The sequence below is a fragment of the Eretmochelys imbricata genome, chromosome 7, assembly GCF_965152235.1.
Source record: "Eretmochelys imbricata isolate rEreImb1 chromosome 7, rEreImb1.hap1, whole genome shotgun sequence".
Lineage (NCBI taxonomy): Eukaryota > Metazoa > Chordata > Testudines > Cheloniidae > Eretmochelys > Eretmochelys imbricata.
This window is the reverse complement of record NC_135578.1, coordinates 116,732,851-116,753,026: the sequence shown is the minus strand read 5'-3', so window position 1 is coordinate 116,753,026 and position 20,176 is coordinate 116,732,851. Positions and strand designations below refer to the sequence as shown.

The 20,176-nt window shown below is 43.1% G+C and overlaps 1 protein-coding gene across 3 annotated transcripts; it reads right to left on the bottom strand.

The window, feature by feature from the left end:
* Positions 1 to 950: 950 nt before the first annotated feature.
* On the bottom strand, positions 951 to 19,616 carry SMNDC1 (survival motor neuron domain containing 1). 3 transcript variants are annotated; one of them, XM_077823178.1, is made up of 6 exons: positions 19,471 to 19,616; positions 17,750 to 17,869; positions 11,609 to 11,751; positions 7,662 to 7,823; positions 4,191 to 4,344; positions 951 to 2,704 (listed from the first exon to the last, which is right to left on the bottom strand). In XM_077823178.1, the coding sequence occupies exons 2-6, from the start codon at positions 17,867 to 17,869 to the stop codon at positions 2,567 to 2,569; spliced, it is 717 nt and encodes a 238-aa protein (XP_077679304.1). In that variant the 5' UTR covers positions 19,471 to 19,616; the 3' UTR covers positions 951 to 2,566. The 3 variants fall into 3 exon arrangements, with proteins under 3 accessions (XP_077679304.1, XP_077679305.1, XP_077679306.1); XM_077823179.1 differs by lacking the exon at positions 19,471 to 19,616 and adding an exon at positions 14,346 to 14,501; XM_077823180.1 differs by lacking the exon at positions 19,471 to 19,616 and adding an exon at positions 14,346 to 14,424.
* Between the last annotated feature and the right edge of the window lie 560 nt (positions 19,617 to 20,176).

Genomic DNA, 20,176 nt, shown 5'->3' with positions numbered 1-20,176 from the left:
AAGGGAAAAGGTACATTACCTAAATGCAGAACAAGTAATCAAGTAAATACCACTTTCACATAACTCATGTAGACTTCCACTATGTCAATTAGTTTTACTTTTTTTTTTCTTTTTAAATAAAAAAAGGTCCCATGAGACAAGCTAGCTTTAATTGGGGCAGGGGTGTTTCCTACAGTAATGGTGGATCAGCCTGCACGCTTTCATTTTTGGCAGCCCTCTGCCCCTGACATTCTCTTCAGAGAAAATGGCTAGTGACAAAATGCTTTTATGATGGAGACTTTGCCTATACCAAAAGGGAGTGAGTTTTGCCAAAAGAGATTTGCCATTTAAGTGTCTGATGCATGATTTTTTAAAAAGGCATTTTCATTCACATCAACCACAGTGCTGTTCAGGAGGGTGGCCTATGCACAGACTATCCTTAAGCTCAGGTCCTGCATGTTTTATAGCAGGAGTTCCAGTTTCTGTTCTTCCTTACACAAAGAAGAGCTGCTGCTTTTGTCAGGAACCATTTCACCCTGGACAAGTGCAGTTTTCCAAGGAATGACAGACAGATGCCTCATTACTCAGCCATCTCTCAGTCCAGCAGAACCAATGCCCCCTCTAATGACTGACAGGTGAATGGGTCTTTGGCTAAAGTGCAGGCTGTTCTGGATCTCTTACATGCTGCTTTTTAAAACGGCTGTTTTATGGGGGGGGAGTGGGGCTTTCCTCCTTGCACCAGATTACACTTCATTTTAGATTAAAGTCCTTCTGCAGGCAGCAAAATTTATACCCCTGCCACAAGTAGGATATCTTAAACTAGGCAAAAGTTGCTTAGTTTTGCAATGGAGCATAATGAAATTGAAGCACTTTGTGTGTTTTCCTCTTCACTAATTTGTTTCCTTTTCAGCATTTTGTAGTAGTCCTTAGGCAGGGCCCAAGCATTGTGCATTTTCACTTTTCCAAACATCTCCAAGAGATTTTAACACTTTATTTAATAAAAGTTAAACATACAAAACTGAAATTAACACACTTTGTATTCATAAAAATCACTTTCTCCCATTAATAGGAAGAATCTTTTTCTATGCATGGATTCTACACTATCAGTTGCAGAGTTTAGCTTTAGTTGTGACTCAGGTAACTGATGGACATTTCCACCAATCAGTGCATTATCAATTGCTGACATGACCTGATCTAATTAACAAATTACAAAATGATCTACATTAACATAATATACAAGGGAAACATGGTCAAGATTAATGAACAAGAAATACACTTGAATTATTTAATGGAGGAAATAGCCAAAGTACTCCTGTTCATTAACTCAGCCCTAGATTTTACAAAAATAATATCTACAATGTATACAGGGCTATACATTAACTTTTTTTTTTAAAAAAAAAAACACTTTACGGATTCAGAGGTGGTACCAGTACCGTAAGTGGGAGACACGTAACAGAGGGAAGCAATCATGTACAAAAGGCAAGAACTTTTACATGTGGTTTCCTGAATAAAAGGGCTCACTGACAGCGTAGGGCTGAAATTACAATGAAGACTAGAGCCACAGCCAGGATTATAGCAAGGCAGAAACTTCAGACTAGCCTTTACTCATTTCCAACTAATTAAATAGGATCCAGGCATTCTTATCTAATGTGCTTCAGTTCTGTTCAAATGGATGGGAAAAAAAACCCACACAGGCTGCTCAACAAGTCCCATAACCAGCCCATGGAACCCAGCAGTGCAAGGTGTAGAAGGATTGAGAACATGCTTTTCAGATCATATGATTTAAATTTTCCCAACACTTAAATCTTCACTTTTAAAGTGCAGTTTTACTCTGAAATTTGACTCTCTAAAAATGTCATCTTATGGTTCCCTGGTTGTGTCTCAGCGACTTCCAGTTTAAATGTGCTCAGTATACATGTAAGGAGATTCCTCCCTGTAATTTCCAGCCCTGCAAATTCAGTCTGGAATCTCAAAGTGAAGTTGCATTCTTTCTAGCACATGAATCATCACACTACTCATCTATTCTGTGGGCCACATTCTGCCCTCAGTTACACGCTGACTGTCTTCAGTGAGATTGTAAGGGAGTAACTTAGAATTTTATTAACAATTCCATTTTATATACAAGCTAGGATGGAATCCAGCTAACTTTCCCAGAGCTGTACTGGCTCTGTAGTGCTAGTGTAGTTTGTCACTAAAGCAAGGAGATAGGACTGTGAATACAGAGGGAATGAGAAACTTTTAAAGGGGCCATTTTTACACAGTCATTTTTCTGACCGTACCCTTGCTAAAAATATGAATGGAAGATTCTGGAGACCAGCATTTCAGCATAACTGCTAACAGCAACTCATGAAAACATCTGGCTGCAGAATTTTGCTTTAAGATGACTATATAAAAAGTTTAGTAATGATGAAGGGAGTCAACTGAATAGCTGTAGATTTCTTTAAGGCTCACATCAGCTGAAGCCAAGTGATGGTGACAAAATGAACTATTCACTACATGCCAACAAATAATTTACTTTTAGAAAAATATAATGATAAAAAGATAAGTGTAAAGCCCTGCAGAGATGAAGTTTAGCCTTTCCCCTCTCTTACTGAGGCATCAAATGCCTGACATTATATTTAGAGGTATCTTGATATTGTGTCATGGGTTTGTCTGCAATTCCACATGTTCCAACCCCGACTTTGCCAGTCACGCTCTCAGGGGAAGCAAAAATACTCCTCTTTACCTGAGAAGGAAACAAAAACACCATTCCTGATTAGTCAGTTCAAGACAGTTTGTTAACTGTGAAGACATGAGTACTGATTAGTCAGTTCTCTAATTCTACAATCAATCCTCAACACCCTACTTTACAGACAGGCAAACTGACACATTAATGTACTTACCCAAGGGCACAGGAGGAGTAAGTGGCAGAGACAATGTTAGAACAGAATTTCCTGGCACCCAGCCCTGTGCTCTAATCATGCCTCTTTGTAAGCACTGACAGCCAATGTTCATCAATAAAAGCCACATTCCTTATCATAAGACTGTTTTCTGGTAAGTGCTCAAAAGGACTGACGTTTTAGCAGTCCCACACTGCCCCTGGGAGAGTGGGAGGAAACCGAGTGGGCAGCAATACAGCAACACTTCAGTCTCCCCACCACCTCCTCTGAAATACGGCTACTCTACCAGACATGGGAAATGGCTCCAAGCTGGCCACACACCAGACTTTCAGGATCTCAGCTCCAGTGGACCCCAATCCTCCCAGTCTGTGCTGCCCTCAACAGTGGGCCCAATGCTCCAGCCTGGCTATGTGCAAGCTTGGTTTCAAGAGGGAAAACACCTCACCATGCTAAACCAAGGCCAATCAGAAGGCTTTATTATGCACTTGTATTGTATTTTTTAAAATTTCTTGTTATAAGTCATAATAGTGACTAGTAACAGCTTCCAATTCCTGTATACTATTGATATAAGTCACAGACACAAGTACCTCACCTATAGATAAATCCCAGCACACACCTGTGCATAGGTCTTCTTATAGATCTAGGCTGTGGCAAGAATTCTTTTCCCTGAATAACTTTGACAGAATGTGCATCGCTGTATTTCTATACAATGGCTAACATTACCATTGACAAATCTAATAGTAGTGAGCTCTCTGTACAGTGGCATGAATGTATATTAGTAAAAACCAAAATACACACCATTTGAGGAATAGTGCTGCCACCTTTCACTGGTATTTGTTCTATGCTTTTCCTTATCTCCTGCCCAGTTAGAACAGCCATGAAAAGCTAGGTATGCTGGGTGAATAAGAGATCCAATTACACACTTGCCAGCATTAAGGTCTCACAACAGGTTTCCCAATATATGGCATGATGTGGAGCAGTTTGGCTGCTCCTCCAAATGCAAACTTTTAGTTAATTTATACTAAAAAAATTTTTAAAGGCAACCCCAATTCTTGCATAAAAGTGACCAAGTTTCCCAACCTACACAAGCAAAGACCTAAGACTTACTTTTCATATTTAGGCATGATTACTCAGCCTATCTGCAGCATCAAGCTACCATGATTACTCAGCCTATCTACAGCATCTCACTCGGTTTTGCAGCTGGGCTGCCTCAGATTGTGAAGCTGAGCCATTTGCCCCCAAAGCATAGTCTGGGCATGGTATTTTTCCTGTAACTTGTAGGTCAGACTACCCCTTTTGCTAACTATTCACACACTGGCAGCATATACAAACCTGGCCTTTTTTGTTTTTAGAATAGGCTCTGTTGTTGAACTGTTGCCACTTGACTTTCTGGTCCTCTCGCTCCTGTTCAAGTTCTTTGATTCTCTGGGCTTTTTTCAAAGCTTTCTTCTTTTTATATTCTCGTTGCTGCGCAATCATCTCTTTTCTGTAGGAAGGAAGGGTAGCCCATGATTATGTTTGTGACTACATTTCCTCTCAATAAAGCACTCTGAGGTACACTAAGTACCAAGAAAGAAACTAAATGTAACTATTGTAAGCCATCAGGACTCTCAAATGAATGATTACACAACCAAATCAGGACTATGTACGCTTATGAAGAATACTGTCAAACCTCCCCAAACAAACTGTACTCCATAAATGCAAAAGCAAAGCTATGAAGTTAGTTATGTGTAACACATGGGTACCATGGTGTGATAAGATCATCTTAAGCCTAGTTTCATCTGCTGCCTGTACAGAACAGATTCATTCTCTGATTCTAGAAAGAACATTAAGTCATTTCTTCTGTAAGACAGTCTATCAATTGAGAGGTTTCAGAGTAGCAGCTGTGTTAGTCTGTATTTGCAAAAAGAAAAGGAGTACTTGTGGCACCTTATAGACTAACAAATTTATTAGAGCATAAGCTTTTGCGAGCTAAATTTGTTAGTCTCTAAGATGCCACAAGTACTCTTTTTCTTTTATCAATTGAGAATATCATTACAGCATTACACACCTGTAACATTTATCATGCAGAATCAGGAGCAATAAAAATGCTTCAAGCAGGCCATTTCAAATAGAGCAACCCTCAGAGCTGGCACAGATGACAAATTCCCAGTTTCACAAATTCTCAAATGGCCCTTTCAAATATAATCAAATAACATTTCTGAATGTACATGGCTCTTTTCCAACATGGGCCAAATCTCACCATGGTGATCTGCCTGATCTAGGACTCCTGCACTGATCAGGTAATCAGCAGCAACTGTGGTGGGGATTAGGCACAGGGAAAGGGAGAAATGGTCTGAAGCATATCATCCCCTCCACTAGCCTCTTTGGGGAATCTGCAAAGAACTTGATAAAACCCAAATTTGTATTGCCTTTTCTGCAGAAGCTTTATTTAATGCTGTGGAACCCCTTTTGACATGGAAAGGGGGGTTGCAAGAACGGTAGACTGAGGAGAGGAGGGCAAAATGGCTCTAATGAAGCCATAATGCCAGGAACCAAAGGAAGGGACATGAGTGCTGGGGAGCTAGGATAGAGGCACAAGTCCTCCATACCAATGTGGATCAGAGGGAATCTGTATGTGACAGGAACCACATGCCATGCTTCTTCCAAAAGGGGAGGGATTAAGCACGCGCCCACACACCCGCCACTCCCTCCCCTCAAGGATCATATTGGTGTCCCCAGTTCGGTAAGGCAGAGTCAGTACCCATCCTATGAGTTTCTCCTACAACCTACCGTAGGCTGGAGGAAGGACGCAAGAGCTGCTCCAGTACTTGGGTCTCCAAATAGACTGGTTCCCAAGATGTAACCCCTCTACATTTTGGTTTCTTATCAGGAAGCTGTGAATCAGGAACCTCTTGGTGCTAGCTGGCAGAGGGCACAGAGGGTGCCTAGAGTTTTACAGGGATCTCCTGGGTCAGATACATGCACAATAATTCACTATAAGGTGGCATGTAAAGTCTCTACCAAGAGCCAGTAGCCCACTGGCCATCATAAACACTGCGAAACATGTGTACAGATAATATTTGAAGTGTTGTGTGTCTGTGCTGAGAATTATGTTCTTAAAGCAGGTAATCAGAAGGTGACATGTCTTGGACAGGTTCCTTTCAAGCAGGAGGAAACAGACACTTAACTTTCTGTCTGGTCACGTGTGTATTAGGCATTGTATGTCTCACAATGGATGCCTGTTTCAATATTGAGCCAAGTTAATCAAGAGACTGCAAAATCTTGGAGAGGAAATTTACAGGAAGGAACAAACAGCAGGTGTGAGTATATCCTGGGGTATATCTGGGGGTGCAGAGGTACAGCCTGGATCCTTCACTGAGAAAGCAAGCTAGCCGCATGTTTGTCTTATGAACAAAGGGTCAGACCCAAACCTGCTGTAAAGTGCTGGAAGGACTTTGGGTGAGCACTGATCTATAAGACAGGAAAGTATCTAGTTATGCCTAGGTTCTAGAATTTTTGTTATGATTGTATGGTATATTTAACCATTTGTTTCCAATACTTTACTTGCTACCACCTGGATCTCTCTACTTTGTTAAATAAACTGTGACTTGTTTTTACTATAAACATATCTAAGTACTGACAGGTTTCAGAGTAGCAGCCGTGTTAGTCTGTATCTGCAAAAAGAACAGGAGTACTTGTGGCACCTTAGAAACTAACAAATTTATTAGAGCATAAGCTTTCGTGGGCTACAGCCCACTTCATCGGATGCATAGAATGGAACATATAGTAAGAAGAAATATATATACATGCAGATAAGCTGGAAGTTGCCATAGAAACTGTGAGAGGCTAATTAGTTAAGATGAGCTACAGCTCACAGTTTGTATGGCAACTTCCAACTTATCTGTATATATATATTTCTTCTTATTATGTGTTCCATTCTATGCATCGGATGAAGTGAGCTGTAGCCCACGAAAGCTTATGCTCTAATAAATTTGTATATCTAAGTGCTGTGTGTTAAACAGAACGATAATCTGAGGTGTAGTAAATTGGGGTGCACTGCTTCTTTGGCAGTAGCAAATCTGTGAATACTGTCAACACCCACTGGAACAGGGACAGGACACTCCAGGGAGATGCTTGAAGGCAGGAATATGTCTAGTACTAACCTGAAGCAAGAGGACCTGCTGAGGTTAAGAGGGGAGTGCTTGTGTTGCCCGTGGCCAGTGAAGTCAGGGAGCTGACCTATGGCAGGCACAGACCAGGCTTTCTCACGCTAAGGGCAGTGGGTAGTGAGGTGCCTCACAACCCTGGGTACTCCCACAAAGAGTCAAAGAAGCTTCACCTGTTGAAGATATTTTTTCATTCTCCAAACGAAGACTTGTCTATGCAGCACTTACAATTTCAAGCAGGAGCTCTGAAAAGCTTCTGCTAGATTACAGGCATCTACCACTTCTTTAATCAGTAATTTATAATATACTCACTATTTCACCACACACACAAGTCTCTATCTTCTCCTGAAACATAAACTGTAAGCATCATCTCCATCTTGCGTTACTCTTTACCTGATCATGATTTGGAACCTACATTGTTTAGAACTCGCCTCTTTGCTGGCAATGAAAGTATTCTACTTTTCTCTCTCACATTAATATCCTGGATAAATATGACAGCAGAACTGGTCTAAGAGTGAGATGCTAACAGGTTGTTTTACCAGAGCGCGTTTCCTTAAGCAAATTCCATCCATCCATCCACCACACGAACGCAACATGCTTGGCTGGCCTACATTCTTTGTTAGAGTACACATCTAAAGTTATACAAGTCACTTACTTGGACATGGGTTTGTTGCCACTGTCCTCTTTTGCCTTTCTTCCCTCTTCTACAGGTTTGAGGTTGAGCAGAGGCGTGACTTCAGCATTGCCATATCCAGCAAATGTGATTGCAGCAGTACCATTCTCCTCATCTATCTCTTCAATCTCAGCTTCATAACACCTGTAAAGATATCATGGCTGTAAGCATGTGAGTAATGGTTTAATACTCAGCCCTACAACACCTACCCTGTTATTCAGCTACTAACATTAAGTTAAGTACTTGCTACCAATCTGCTTAAATTAAGTACTTGCTACCAATCTGCTTCATTTTTTGGGACAAAATACAAATCAAGCCAAGAAGTTAATGTTCTTTAAGAACCTAAGTACATCAATCCTGCACAAGAGCTTAACCTCACTAGCTGATCAAGGAACCAGTGACAATTTTAAGGCCCAAGAGCTATTTAGACTAGAAACAAATGTCTCGTGCAACTGCAAAGTTAAGAATCTCACTTTTTTCCCTAGTTGGTAGGTCATGCAGTATCAGATTTTAAAACTATGGCATTCTAGATAACACAGATTAGAGCTAGTCAGGAATTTTCTGACTGAATGCTCTTCCACCAGAAAATGCTGAATTGTTGAAACTAAAACTGTTCACAGGAAAGGGCTAGTTTTGAATTTGACAAATCTTCTGATTCAAATTTAAAAAAGAAAAAGTTTCAAAATTGTTTAAACATCCTGTTTTGTCATTTTCTAGTTCAAAACAACTTTTTCTTTCGAACCTGTAGTTAATTTATACTAAAAAATTTTTAAAAGGCCATACTAATTCTTTTTGGATCATCTGTTTACAAAGGTTTTGAGACTGACTTTTTGTTTCAATTTGGGATGGGGAAAAAATTTGAAGTCTCTAAATCTCCCTCCCAGCTCTGCTACAGAGGCATGAGACTACACTTACAGATATAATTCCAATTAACACCTGCCTACGTCGTTTTGATATAGTCACCATCTTGAGAAACACTTGAATTGAGTTAAATACCAATGCTTTATACTGTATGAAAACTGAGGGGAGCCCCAGCTTTTGTGTGGTAGGAAGCATTAATCTCTAGCTAGCATTTCTTGAGACACTGGCTGCTTAAATCATGTTGTAGCTTCAGTGGAAAGAAACAAGATAGTAATCCAAGTGAGTAAGGTCCAATACCACTTGGCGTGCCAGAACTAGAAACATCTAAGTGGACCAGTACAAATACTTTCAGATCCAACAAACTTTTCATTGTGATCACTGGTTTAGGACCAGAGCTTAGGACCCAGTAGTGACCCAAGAATTTAAAAAATGTAACGTTTATGATCTCAGGTGAGAAAATATTTCAGCCATCAATGCCTAGGAACAGAAGAAGTGTTTTCATTTTTGAACAGTTTATTTTCTACATGAAAATATCAATAATTGTGCATCAGTGCATATATTTGGTTTTCACTACATTAGCAGCTCCATTGTACAAGGATTCAACTCTTTTCTAAGAGAAGGAAATGGGATGTTTACTCAATCTGAACAGTTTGATTAGAAAAAATTCAAAAATGCTTCTATGTTACAAAAGAAAGGATAAACTATCATTTTGAAAATAAATATCTTTGTATTTCAAAGACCACAAGATCAGACTAAATTGAAGCAACCCCAGAAACTCTCAATAGCATTAGCTGAGGGAGTCAAAACCAACTATTTTGGTACAGCATCTCCAGAGCATGGTACAGCCAAGTATCAAGCCCCTAAAGACAGAGCAATCTTGATAGAATAGAACTACAGTTCCTTTACAGCAGGGGTTGGCAACCTATGGCACGCATGTCAAAGACGGCAGGGGAGCCGATTTTTAATGGCATGCTGCTGCCTGCTGAGTCCCAGCCACCGGCCCCACTCAGCCCGCTGCCGAACCCACGCTGGGACCCCAGCAGGCAGCAGTGTGCCATTAAAAATCCTACCCGCCCCGGTCCACTTTTCTCTGCGCCCCCCCAGGCTGCTGCTCCAGAGCAAGCAAGCTCCCCCCCTCTCCCGCCTCTTCCCCCAGTGTCCTCTCCCTCCCCGTTGCCGATCAGCTGATGGCCTTTGGAAGGGAGGGGGAGAATCAGAGCAGTGCTCACTGCTCTGGGGAAGAGGTGGAGACGGGGCCTTGGGGAAGGGGGGGTGGAATCAGGGCATATCCCCTCCAGCCCCCTGCCGTGAGCCTCTCTGGGCAGGGGGCTGGGAGCACCTCCCATGACCCCAGCCCACACCCCCAGCCCTCTGCCTTGATCCCTGCACCCCCTACACACCCCAGCCCTCTGCCCCGACCCCTGCACCCCCCATACACACCCAGCCCCCTGCCCTGATCCCTGCACCCCCCACACACACCCCAGCCTCCTGCCCTGATCCCTGCACCCCCCACACACACCCCAGCCTCCTGCCCTGACCCCTGCACCCCCCACACACACCCCAGCCTCCTGCCCTGACCCCTGCACCCCCCACACACACCCCAGCCTCCTGCCCTGACCCCTGCACCCCCCACACACCCAAGCCTCCTGCCCTGACCCCTGCACCCCCCACACACCCAAGCCTCCTGCCCTGACCCCTGCATCCCCCCACGACCCTAGCCCTGATTCCAGTACCCCCACACATACCCAGCCCCCCGACACCCCATGCCCTGACTTCTGCACCCCCCTCACATGCCCCCAGCCCCGACTCCTGCACCCCACACACATACCCAGCCCCCTCACACCCCATGTCCTGACTCTTGCACCCCCCACATTCCCACCCTCAACCTGAGCACCAAACGGGAGCTCCTGTACGGCCCCCACCCCTCATTCCCTTCTGCACCCCTCGCACCAAATGGGAGCTGCCCAGGTAAGCACTCCACACCCAAACCCCAACCCTGAGCCCCCTCCCTCATTCTAGCTCCTAGCCAGACCCTACACCCCAACCCCTAGCCTGCTCCTTCACCCACAGGGAGAGCCCTGTGCTCAGTGCACTCCCACCCTCAGCTCAGTCCAGAGAAAGAGGAAGAGAATGGGCTAGAACCAGGGAGAAGGTAGGTACCCACTATGTCAGCAGGGCCGGGATCCCAGGCCGGTGGACTGAACCCCAGACCGGCAGTGGGCTGAGTGGCAGCGGGCTGAGCCGCTCAGCCCACTGCCAGTCTGGGGTCCCGGCTGTCAGCCCCGCTCAGCCCACTGCCGGTCTGGGGTTCTGGCTGCCTGCCCCTTGCTAGCCAGGGTCCCGGCCGCAGGCCCACTCAGCCCGCTGCCGGCCTAGGTGAACGGAACCCCAGGCCGGCAACAGGCTGAATGGGCCGGAGGCATAAGATCAGCATTTTAATTTAATTTTAAATGAAGCTTCTTAAGCATTTTGAAAATCTTGTTTACCTTACATATGACAATAGTTTAGTTATATAATATACAGACTTATAGAGAGAGACCTTCTAAAAAATGTTAAAATGTGTTACTGGCATGTAAAACCTTAAAGTGAATAAATGAAGACTCGGCACACCACTTCTGAAAGGTTGCCGACCCCTGCTTTACAGTCAAATGATGGTGTTCCAAATTAAATGCACAGACTTAAATCTCTCAGTCATTTTTCATGACAGTGAGTAAATGTAAAATATATTAACAGAATGGCAATTACATACCCTGGGTACATTTGATAGGCACTACACTAAATGATTATAATTAGTTTATGAAAGTGTAAGGTTTTTTAAAAGTTGTATATATTATATTTCTTTTAAGGGTGGTGACAAGAAAAGGTGTTTTCAGAATCACCGAATGTCAAATTCGTTTGGTCTATAATATTGAACTTCACTGAAAGGAAATACAATGGTTACTTAATTTCTCTTAGCTATTTTTTGTTAGAATTACTCAAATGGGGTAGTTCAAGCTGAATGAAAATCTCTTACCATTGTACTGTATTATTTCATGTAACTGTTAGAGAAGTTTGTTTTCTACACTTACTGTCCATCTTCACTCCATATTGCCATACATTTATCCCCAACCTTCCAGGAGTGACTGGGTAGGGCAGAAGCAGAACTATCAGAACTTGCAAGGGCTTCCGAAGGTTGTGTTGAAAGGAGATCTTTGGTTAATTCTATAACTTCCTGGAAAAGGAAGAGGCAAAAAATACACTTTCAAACACCATTACTGTGCTTTATTTTTTCCCCAAGTTGACAGATCTATTTTGTAGTAGTTATTGTATTAAACGTATATCTGATGTAAAGCAGACTGCTGGCTATTTACCACTAATTACAATGTATTAGCCTTCGACATCACAGATGTAGAAGAAAGCGATGTATGACTGTATGCTATATTGAAATGAGGCCACCTCTTCACCCTGGGTCAACTCTGAAAATGCCCCAATGTTTCCTTTTCACAGCAATTCTTTCTAGCTGAACTGCTTTTGCATAGGCTCAGAGACATAGCCAGCTATTCATGTGGAAACAATCCTTGATGCGACTCTCTTTGCACGTGTGCTGCACATGATTCTCAATTTCTGACTGAAGAGCACATCGCAGCAATGGGGAGTAAGCAGCCAGTGTTACATTCACTGCTCATAAGGAAGACAAGGGCTAAATTGATTCAAATAAACTTTAAGATAGATAACTGTGAATGTTTTGCTTTTCCACCTCAACTGCAGTTTATTTTTCATTAGGCGATTATTTTAAAAATGATTGGTTAAGCCCAGAAATTACACATTTCTTAGTTTTAGAATACTGCATATAAAATAAGCGTACTAATGATAAGCACCTCTGAATGAGAGGTGCCATTTTTTCAGTTCCTTTGAAAAAGTGGGGATTGGTTGAGCTGAAGTATCCACAGAGATATTTTGGAGAGAGGAGTGACTCCTTTTTGAGATCCCAGTTTAGGAAAGTATCCCATTTCAGGAAAGCACTTAGGAACATGCTTAATTGCCTTCCTGAACAAAGATGGGCTTAATTATGCACTTAAGCACTTTCCTGAATCAGGGCCTCAAAGTGCGGGGCCAGAACCACCTCATTAACCTGACAGAATGACCTGAACAAGACAAATGGCAGAGGAAAATATATCTTTTTTTCTATTAATTGATTTTTAGTGCCTTTAGACACTACAGAGTGAAGTCCTATTTATTCATAGAGCAGATACAGCACAGTACACAGCAATGCAAGTTTCCAGCCAATGCCCTGCCACTGTGATTGGACTTGGAGGCACCACTTCTATGGGTAGGTGTTTTGTTCAGTCTCAGTGTTACCTATTTTAAAACAAAATAACTTCCTCAATTAGGTAGACACCATCTTTGATGACTCGGGAGCCAAAATAGGTAGGCAAATTTCCAGGTTTTCTATCAACTTTGTAAACCAGTGGAACAAAGAATACTTAGATGGTTTAGAGGGTCAGAATTTGAATGCATATTTTTCACCTTAATTAGGAAGATATTTAGTGTCTACTCCTTTTATTGCAATGTAGCAAATGCCAATTGAATCAGTGCTACACTCTTACTTGCCAGTGTGAAGATTCTTGATCACTACAACTGAAAAAATACGTAGTTCAACAGCCAGCAGATAAAAGCAAAACACAAGCACTTCCCTACGTGAGGAAAGGCAACTCCACAATTCATACACAAGAAATGGTGTCAGCCCTTACAATATCACAATATTTTTATCTGATGCAAGTCACAAAATTAAGGGCAAATTTTTCAATTAAGGAGATTACAGACATTCTGCATTTCCCCCCACTATAACCCTCTCCTCTCCACAGATTTGCCCCACAACACGTTAGGTCTATGCTGCTGCTCCCACAAATAACACTGCCCAGAGGCAAGGCCAGCAGCAGGGTGAACTGGGAGCAATTCTAATCAGGTTTGCCGGGGCAGAAACGGAACATGCTGGTCGGGCACAGGCGTTCTTTGCAACTGCTGGCTGTGGGGTGATTTGAATAAAGAAACTGTACTGGTGATGAGGAACATCCTTTTTCAAAATGGATGTCCGTGGTAGCTCATGAAACAATACAAAGCATGAAGATTCAACGTTCCTGACGCCACCGTTTTCCTTAGTCAAGATCCAAGATGACAAGTACTATTGGTAAGTGGTACACCCTAAAGAAGATTTGAAAGGCCCCAAAAAGAAAACTCTACAGTCTTGACAGACTCCCCCATCCCACTTTTCTTAATAAATGGAATCAACAAGTATCTAGACAGTGGGACAGGAAGGCTGTGGGACCCAGCAGGGTTCCTCTCTCAGCTCAGCAGAGATGAGAGAGAACAGCTGGAGCCTGATTCATTAAACCTCATTGATAAAGTAAGGGCCTATAAAGAGAAGGAAAGCTCAAGGCAGAGGGAAGGCTACTCTTCATTCCTCCAGAAGTTTGAGGATTCTACTCAGGTAATTCCCAGAGACCAACCCCATAAAGCATATGTTTAGTTTTCTTATATGTACTTTTGTTTGAGTACCTAGCACAGAGGCACAAAGGGCCTGACAACTGGATTCTCTTTTGTTTGTTGATATCTGAACCAATCAATCAGACCTCCCTAACAAGGAGGTTTGGGGTTTGTTTTTGCTTTAGAAGACCCTCTGATGATTTTGTGGCAGGGACTGGAACAGAGGATATGGCCACAGTCTACCTTTACTATAATCTTTATTTTGCAGAATATTGCATATGGATCAACACTGATTTTGATATTTAGAATATTTCATTTGAGGGAGCTCCTTAGAGTACATACCATTAATTACTTTTCCTTCCCCAGGTCTGAGTTCTAACACTGCTCCTTCACTCACAGAGCGGGTGGTAGTAGCAGTAATCTGCAAATCCAGGAAGCATCATGGCTTGTGATATGTGTATCAGCAGGTCAAATAGAGTACAGCTGTGCACTGATTACCTGAAGGTAAGCGTTTCAGATATACAGAAACCACTGTAATTTTGAGACAGTTGACTTACTCCTGCCTCCTTCATAAGTCGTTTATCTATTAAAATAGTTTATTGTAGAACTAGAGTGAATATGCACACAGATTACTCAATCAACAATTCCCTGACTTTACCAGTTGTTTAAAGGGTAGGCTATAAACAAACTTGTAGTAAAATCTTATTTTGCCTACGTATCTTAATACTAGACACAGATAGTGGACAGAAACTTGAACCATATACACCATGTCTTGAATTGGTTAGGGATCCAATACATCTGTTTTGTTGTTCTAACATACAGTATACTATAGAGCTAGTGAGAACACAACTGGGGTATTGCACATAGTAGGAGGGCATCACATTACAGTAACAGCTGAGGAACTGGAAGGTGCAGAAAAGCGCCATTAGGTTTATGCAGTTTCACGGATTAGGGAAACTAGATTTGTAGAAATAAGGGAATGGGAGAAAAAGAAAACTATCCCATAAAACTCTTAAAGAAAGTAGTAAGTTGAAAAAACATGAGGGCACCAACTGAAACTAACAGAACAGGCACTGAAGGAGATTGAAAACAAGAAGTTTATTTAAGCAGAAAATAATGTGGTACCCACTACCAAAGCAGGAAGAGAAGCTGCAACTGTCTCATGTATTCAGACATCACACTGCATTTATGGGGGATGAGGGGGTGGCTCTGCACTCTAGATAGACTAGCTCATGAACTACAGTAAAATAACACTACAGAAATCTTTAAAGGCTGAATGGCTCATGTTTAAAGCAAGATTTGTGGGGAAGAGTTAGAATGTGTTCTTAATGCCTACCATAGCAAAACTGCTAATTAAGGTAGCCACATGCAGCCAAATAAGCTATACAGTGTGACTTGCTGCCACCTTCCTATGACATGGAGATGCAACCTGTGGAGACTACAGGTCCCAGCATGTAAAGATCCATCCTTATGAGAGTGGCTTTTCACACAAGTCAAGATGGAGCTCTGTATTGTGGAGTGCATAGTTTCCACAGCTTGTTACACCATGTTAAAGAGGAGGCTGGCTGCAATCCACTCTCGTTCGTGCAAGTTAGATTTGATCCTTGGTTGCATAGGTACCTTGCTAGAAGTCCCTCAGTAAAGTAAAAGATGGGGAGCCCATTTTATATATGAAAATATCTTGGTCAAAGCTGAGCATGCTGTGTATGGTAATGATGGATGCAATACTGAGATAAAGGATTGTTTAAGATAATCTTTAGAATAAACAGGAAACAATTTAATTGAGACACGAAAAAAATAAAGTTGGATTTATTTTCCATTTTTAAAGGTGAAATGTATGAGTAGCAAACTTTTTGGAGCTGGGAATGCAAACATCTTCCCTGTTCTGTGCAGAGAGCTTTTATTTAATTTTTTTTCCAAGTTGTCCTTTCACATCAGTGATTTCCACACATCAAAGCAGACCTTGTATTGGTATTAGAAATATGAGTTTTGCTCTGCATTTTAAAAATATACACATGCTTTTAAGAATGTGCAATTAAGTATATTCTGATTATACTACAACGTTCCCTGTGGACAAAAGACCTTTACATTTAAAAGAAAATCTAAAGCTTATTGATAGAAGACATTGATTTAGCTTGTTTTTGAGTTGTATTTTTATTGTTACCATTTCTTCAAGCAGCAGCAGCTACTGAATGCTGCAGTGGGTAATTTTTATCTACTTAAGTTTTGTGAATAATAACTTGGCTGCTATAGTGCTCACTCGCTTGTGCGCTCTCTCTCTCTCTAGCAATAACATAGTAGTAGTTTGCACCCATACCCTAACATTTAAGAAAACATTAAATACAGGCACAATTATGTGCCAATTTTGTTGCCTGAAGTGATAAAGGCCTTTTTAATCAAGTTGAAGGTGTTCATGTCATTGTCCAAAGTGGGTCTAATGAGGACTTTGAGTAGCTTTTATCTATCAACAAAAAGTAACTTATGAGATTAAGTCTAAACATATTCCAGGTGGTGGCACATTTAACACTGCATAACAAATCTGGCATTCCTTACATACCCAGAACTTCTGTTAAAAAGTCAGTGAGAGGCTAAGGTGTGCCAGGATTTCAGACTTACGCTGGAAAAGTATTTCAGCTATCTTTATGGATGTGAAAACAACAAGGAGTCTGGTGGCACCATAAGACTAACAGATTTATTTGAGCATAAGCTTTCATGGGTAAAAAACCCATTTCTTCAGATGCTTATGCCCAAATAAATCTGTTAATCTTTAAGGTGTCACCGGACTCCTCGTTGTTTTTGTGGATACAGACTAACATTGCTACCCCTCTGATACTTGATTTATAGATGTGATTGAACGTGTACATAATGAGTAAACCAAATCGGCATCAAATTAATTTCTCCACGTACATTTGTATTGACTCAGTGCTCAGGATAGCCCAAATGCTGTGACAAATGGAAATAGCTACATAGTTTAAATGGAGCATGCAATGGCTTTATTTAAAAAATGCAGATGACATGAGTGGAGATTAGATTCAATTACAAGGTGATAAAATTTGATGCCTACAATTTACTGGTATTATTCTAATGCCACAAAAAGGCCAATGAAGAAGATTGGGAAAGGCTGTCTTTGCACAAATTTTATAAAGAGTATAAAAATGTGTATAGTAAAAAAAGACTGTTTGCATATTTTTTTCATAGTTCTCTCTCCAACCCTTTGGAAGTTAAAACGGTTCTTTACACAAATTTTGTTCTTCCTTCAGCCTGCATGTGCAATGCAACAGTGTGGTCACTATCAACTTGAGCTAAGATATGAATTTTTTTTTTTTAGCTTTTTTTTTTTTTTAAATGGAGGCAATATTTAAGTGTTTCAGCCAAAGACTTGCACATCTCAGATAAGAACTCCTTTTTCTTCTTGATGGTGAGGTATTAACATCTTTTTTTAAAAACAAATCAAATAGCAGTGACTTTTTTTAAAAGCATATAAAACAACATGAATGTTTAATAAACTTAAAAAGACAGGCCAAACTTTGGCACTGCCAGCTATACCACTGTCCCTTCAAACAATCTGAGATCATAGAGCAAACCTTTAACTTACATTTTGCAATAACCCTGACAAGTATTTATTATTTTTTGAAGTGCAAATGCCCAGCAACAAGCTATGTTTCTGCTTGAGAGAAAGTGATGGCATTTTTGCTGACATTACTTAGGATAGAAAGATCTCAGTTTCTAATTCCCTCAATCCTCACCTGTAAGTCTTTTTTTAATTTTAGTAAGTCTTCATTTTCTCCATTCCCAGAAAGAGCGGCCTCAACTTGCTGGAGCTGAGCTTTGTAGCTAGCTAGTTGTTTTGCAAGATCTTCTGACATCTGTAAAAGAAGTAAACCTTAGAACAGAAAGTAGCAAAACTGCTTTGATAAACTGTTTTGTAGCGAAAATAAAATAGAACTTGTAACTGGTTAAAAAGATGTTACAGCTATCATAGATGACATCTAACATACTAATTTTTAGTATTATGCTATTTCAGTGGATAACCACTCCTCCACTGTCATACTAATTCTGATCAACTCTGATCAAAACCAACAACAACAAAAAAAGCCTTGAAATAAGTAACTTACAAGTTGTGTGTATACAATAGTGGACACTATACAAATGAATAACACTATCTTTAACACTTAGCACATAAAGATTCATATCTTCAAAATATTCTGAGGTTCCAGACATTATAATTTTGCCTTTCCCCTTATAAACAGCATTATCTTCACATTCTCAGTTAGTCTCTTTAGATGTGTATACACCACTCTCATGTGACAATGAAATCAGCCTCACTTAATGTTCTATCATCTTGTTTTAAGCCACTTTTTAGATAATAAAACACACACTTCTCTTAAAGTTAATGTAATTTTAGCCTTTCCTTCTAATGCCTTCTGCATAGGGCATCACCTGATGGAGACAAAATTAGCCTTTTGTTAGGGATGGATTGGTGAAGCCTGTAAGCTCTTTGGGTCAGGGACAGTCTATTTGTTGTGTGCTTGTACAGCGTTCTATGACTAGAACTCCTAGGTGTCAGAATACAAAAAAATAAAATGGAGAGACGACTTACTAATTCATAAATTCAGAGCAGTGCAACTGTAATAGAATGTGCCTTTCTCTACTTTCACAAGTAATATTCATGCATGACAGTTTACAGCATGCACCCCCTTCCCAACTCAGGGACTGGGGTTAGGGGCTGGAGGAAGAGGAAGTAAAGGGGAACTCCGAGCACAGGCAGTGGAGGGGGTGCGGGGGAAAGTTAAAGCTAGGCTCTGAGGAGAGGGGCGAAAGATGGGGGGAGGGAGGGCTGGTGGGGCACAAGATGGGTGGGCTAGTCTATGGAAGGTGAATGGAGCAGACGGGAGCACGGAGGAGGAGGAGCTAGAGCCTTTGCAGGCGGACAGGAGCACGCGGGGTGGGGCTAAGACCTGTGGGGGGGGGGGGGAGAACAGGACGCGGGGGGACTAGGGCCTGTGGGGGCTGACAGGACCGGGTGGAGGTGGGGCTAGGGCCTGTTGGGGCGGGTGGGGGAGAGAAAAGACAGGACCGGGAGCTAAGGCGGATGGGGGCTGACAAGACCGGGTGGGGCTAGGGCCTGTTGGGGAGGGGGAGAAACGACAGGACCGGGAGCTAAGGCCTATGGGGGCTGACAAGACCGGGGGGGGGGGGGGGTGGAGATGGAGCTAGGACCTGGGGGGGGGGCGGGTCTGAGGGAGAAGGAGGTGGTGGGCCTAGGCCAGAGGAATTCCGCGCCTGAGCGGGGGAGGGGGCCCCCGACCCAGCCTGCCAGGCGGGAGGTGAAACCTGAGGGACGGGAGGAGAAGGGGTCGGGCCGGGGAGCCTCGGAGCAGCCTCCGGTGGGAGACGGGGCGGTGCCGGGTCTCGGCTCGGCCTCCCCCCGCCTGCGCGGGAAGGGTTAATAGCCGCTTCCTCTCACCTTGGTCGCGGGGGGGGATCCGCGCCGCGCTCGGTCCCGTCAGGCCTGGGCCGCTTCCTCCTCCCCGCGACACACGGAGCCAGGAGCCGCGGGCACCAACAATCGCGAGACTTGCGGGGGGGGGGGGGGGAGACGACGAGTCAGTCACGTGCCCGCCGCTGGTCAAAGGGCACGAGGCCGGGAGGGATGCGCTCTGGGTGGCCACGTGACGGTAGCGGGAGGGCAGCGGAGAGCGCGCGAGAGCTGGCTCATCCGGGTACCTTCATGGCGTCGGCGGGTGAGGTGGAACGCCCCGCCCTCCGCTCCAGTGCAGCCCGGTGCGGGGAGGTGCCTCAGGGGCGCGTCCCCTCCGTGCTGTGGGGACTGAGGGAGAGACATGACGCCTGAGGGGCGCGTTGCGGGGCGGGTCTGTGCACGCCCTGGGGAGAGCTAGGGTGTTGCAGCCATTAACTGCTGCCCCGCCCCTCTGCAAGGCAAGGGGAGCTGTTAACGTCTCTGCTTCCCAACTGGGGAAACTGAGGCACGGAGCGGTTACGGCTAAGGCAGCCGCTCCTCTGTTTACCACCCTCATGGACGTGTTGGGTCTTTTGGGAACGGCGTGACCCTGCCTTCGTTGGTGGGACCTGGGACTCACGGGTGCCTGGAAGGTCAGGCTGGGAGGAGGGCGGGGGGAACCCATTTTTAAGCGTGTGCCGCCCCCCCCAGT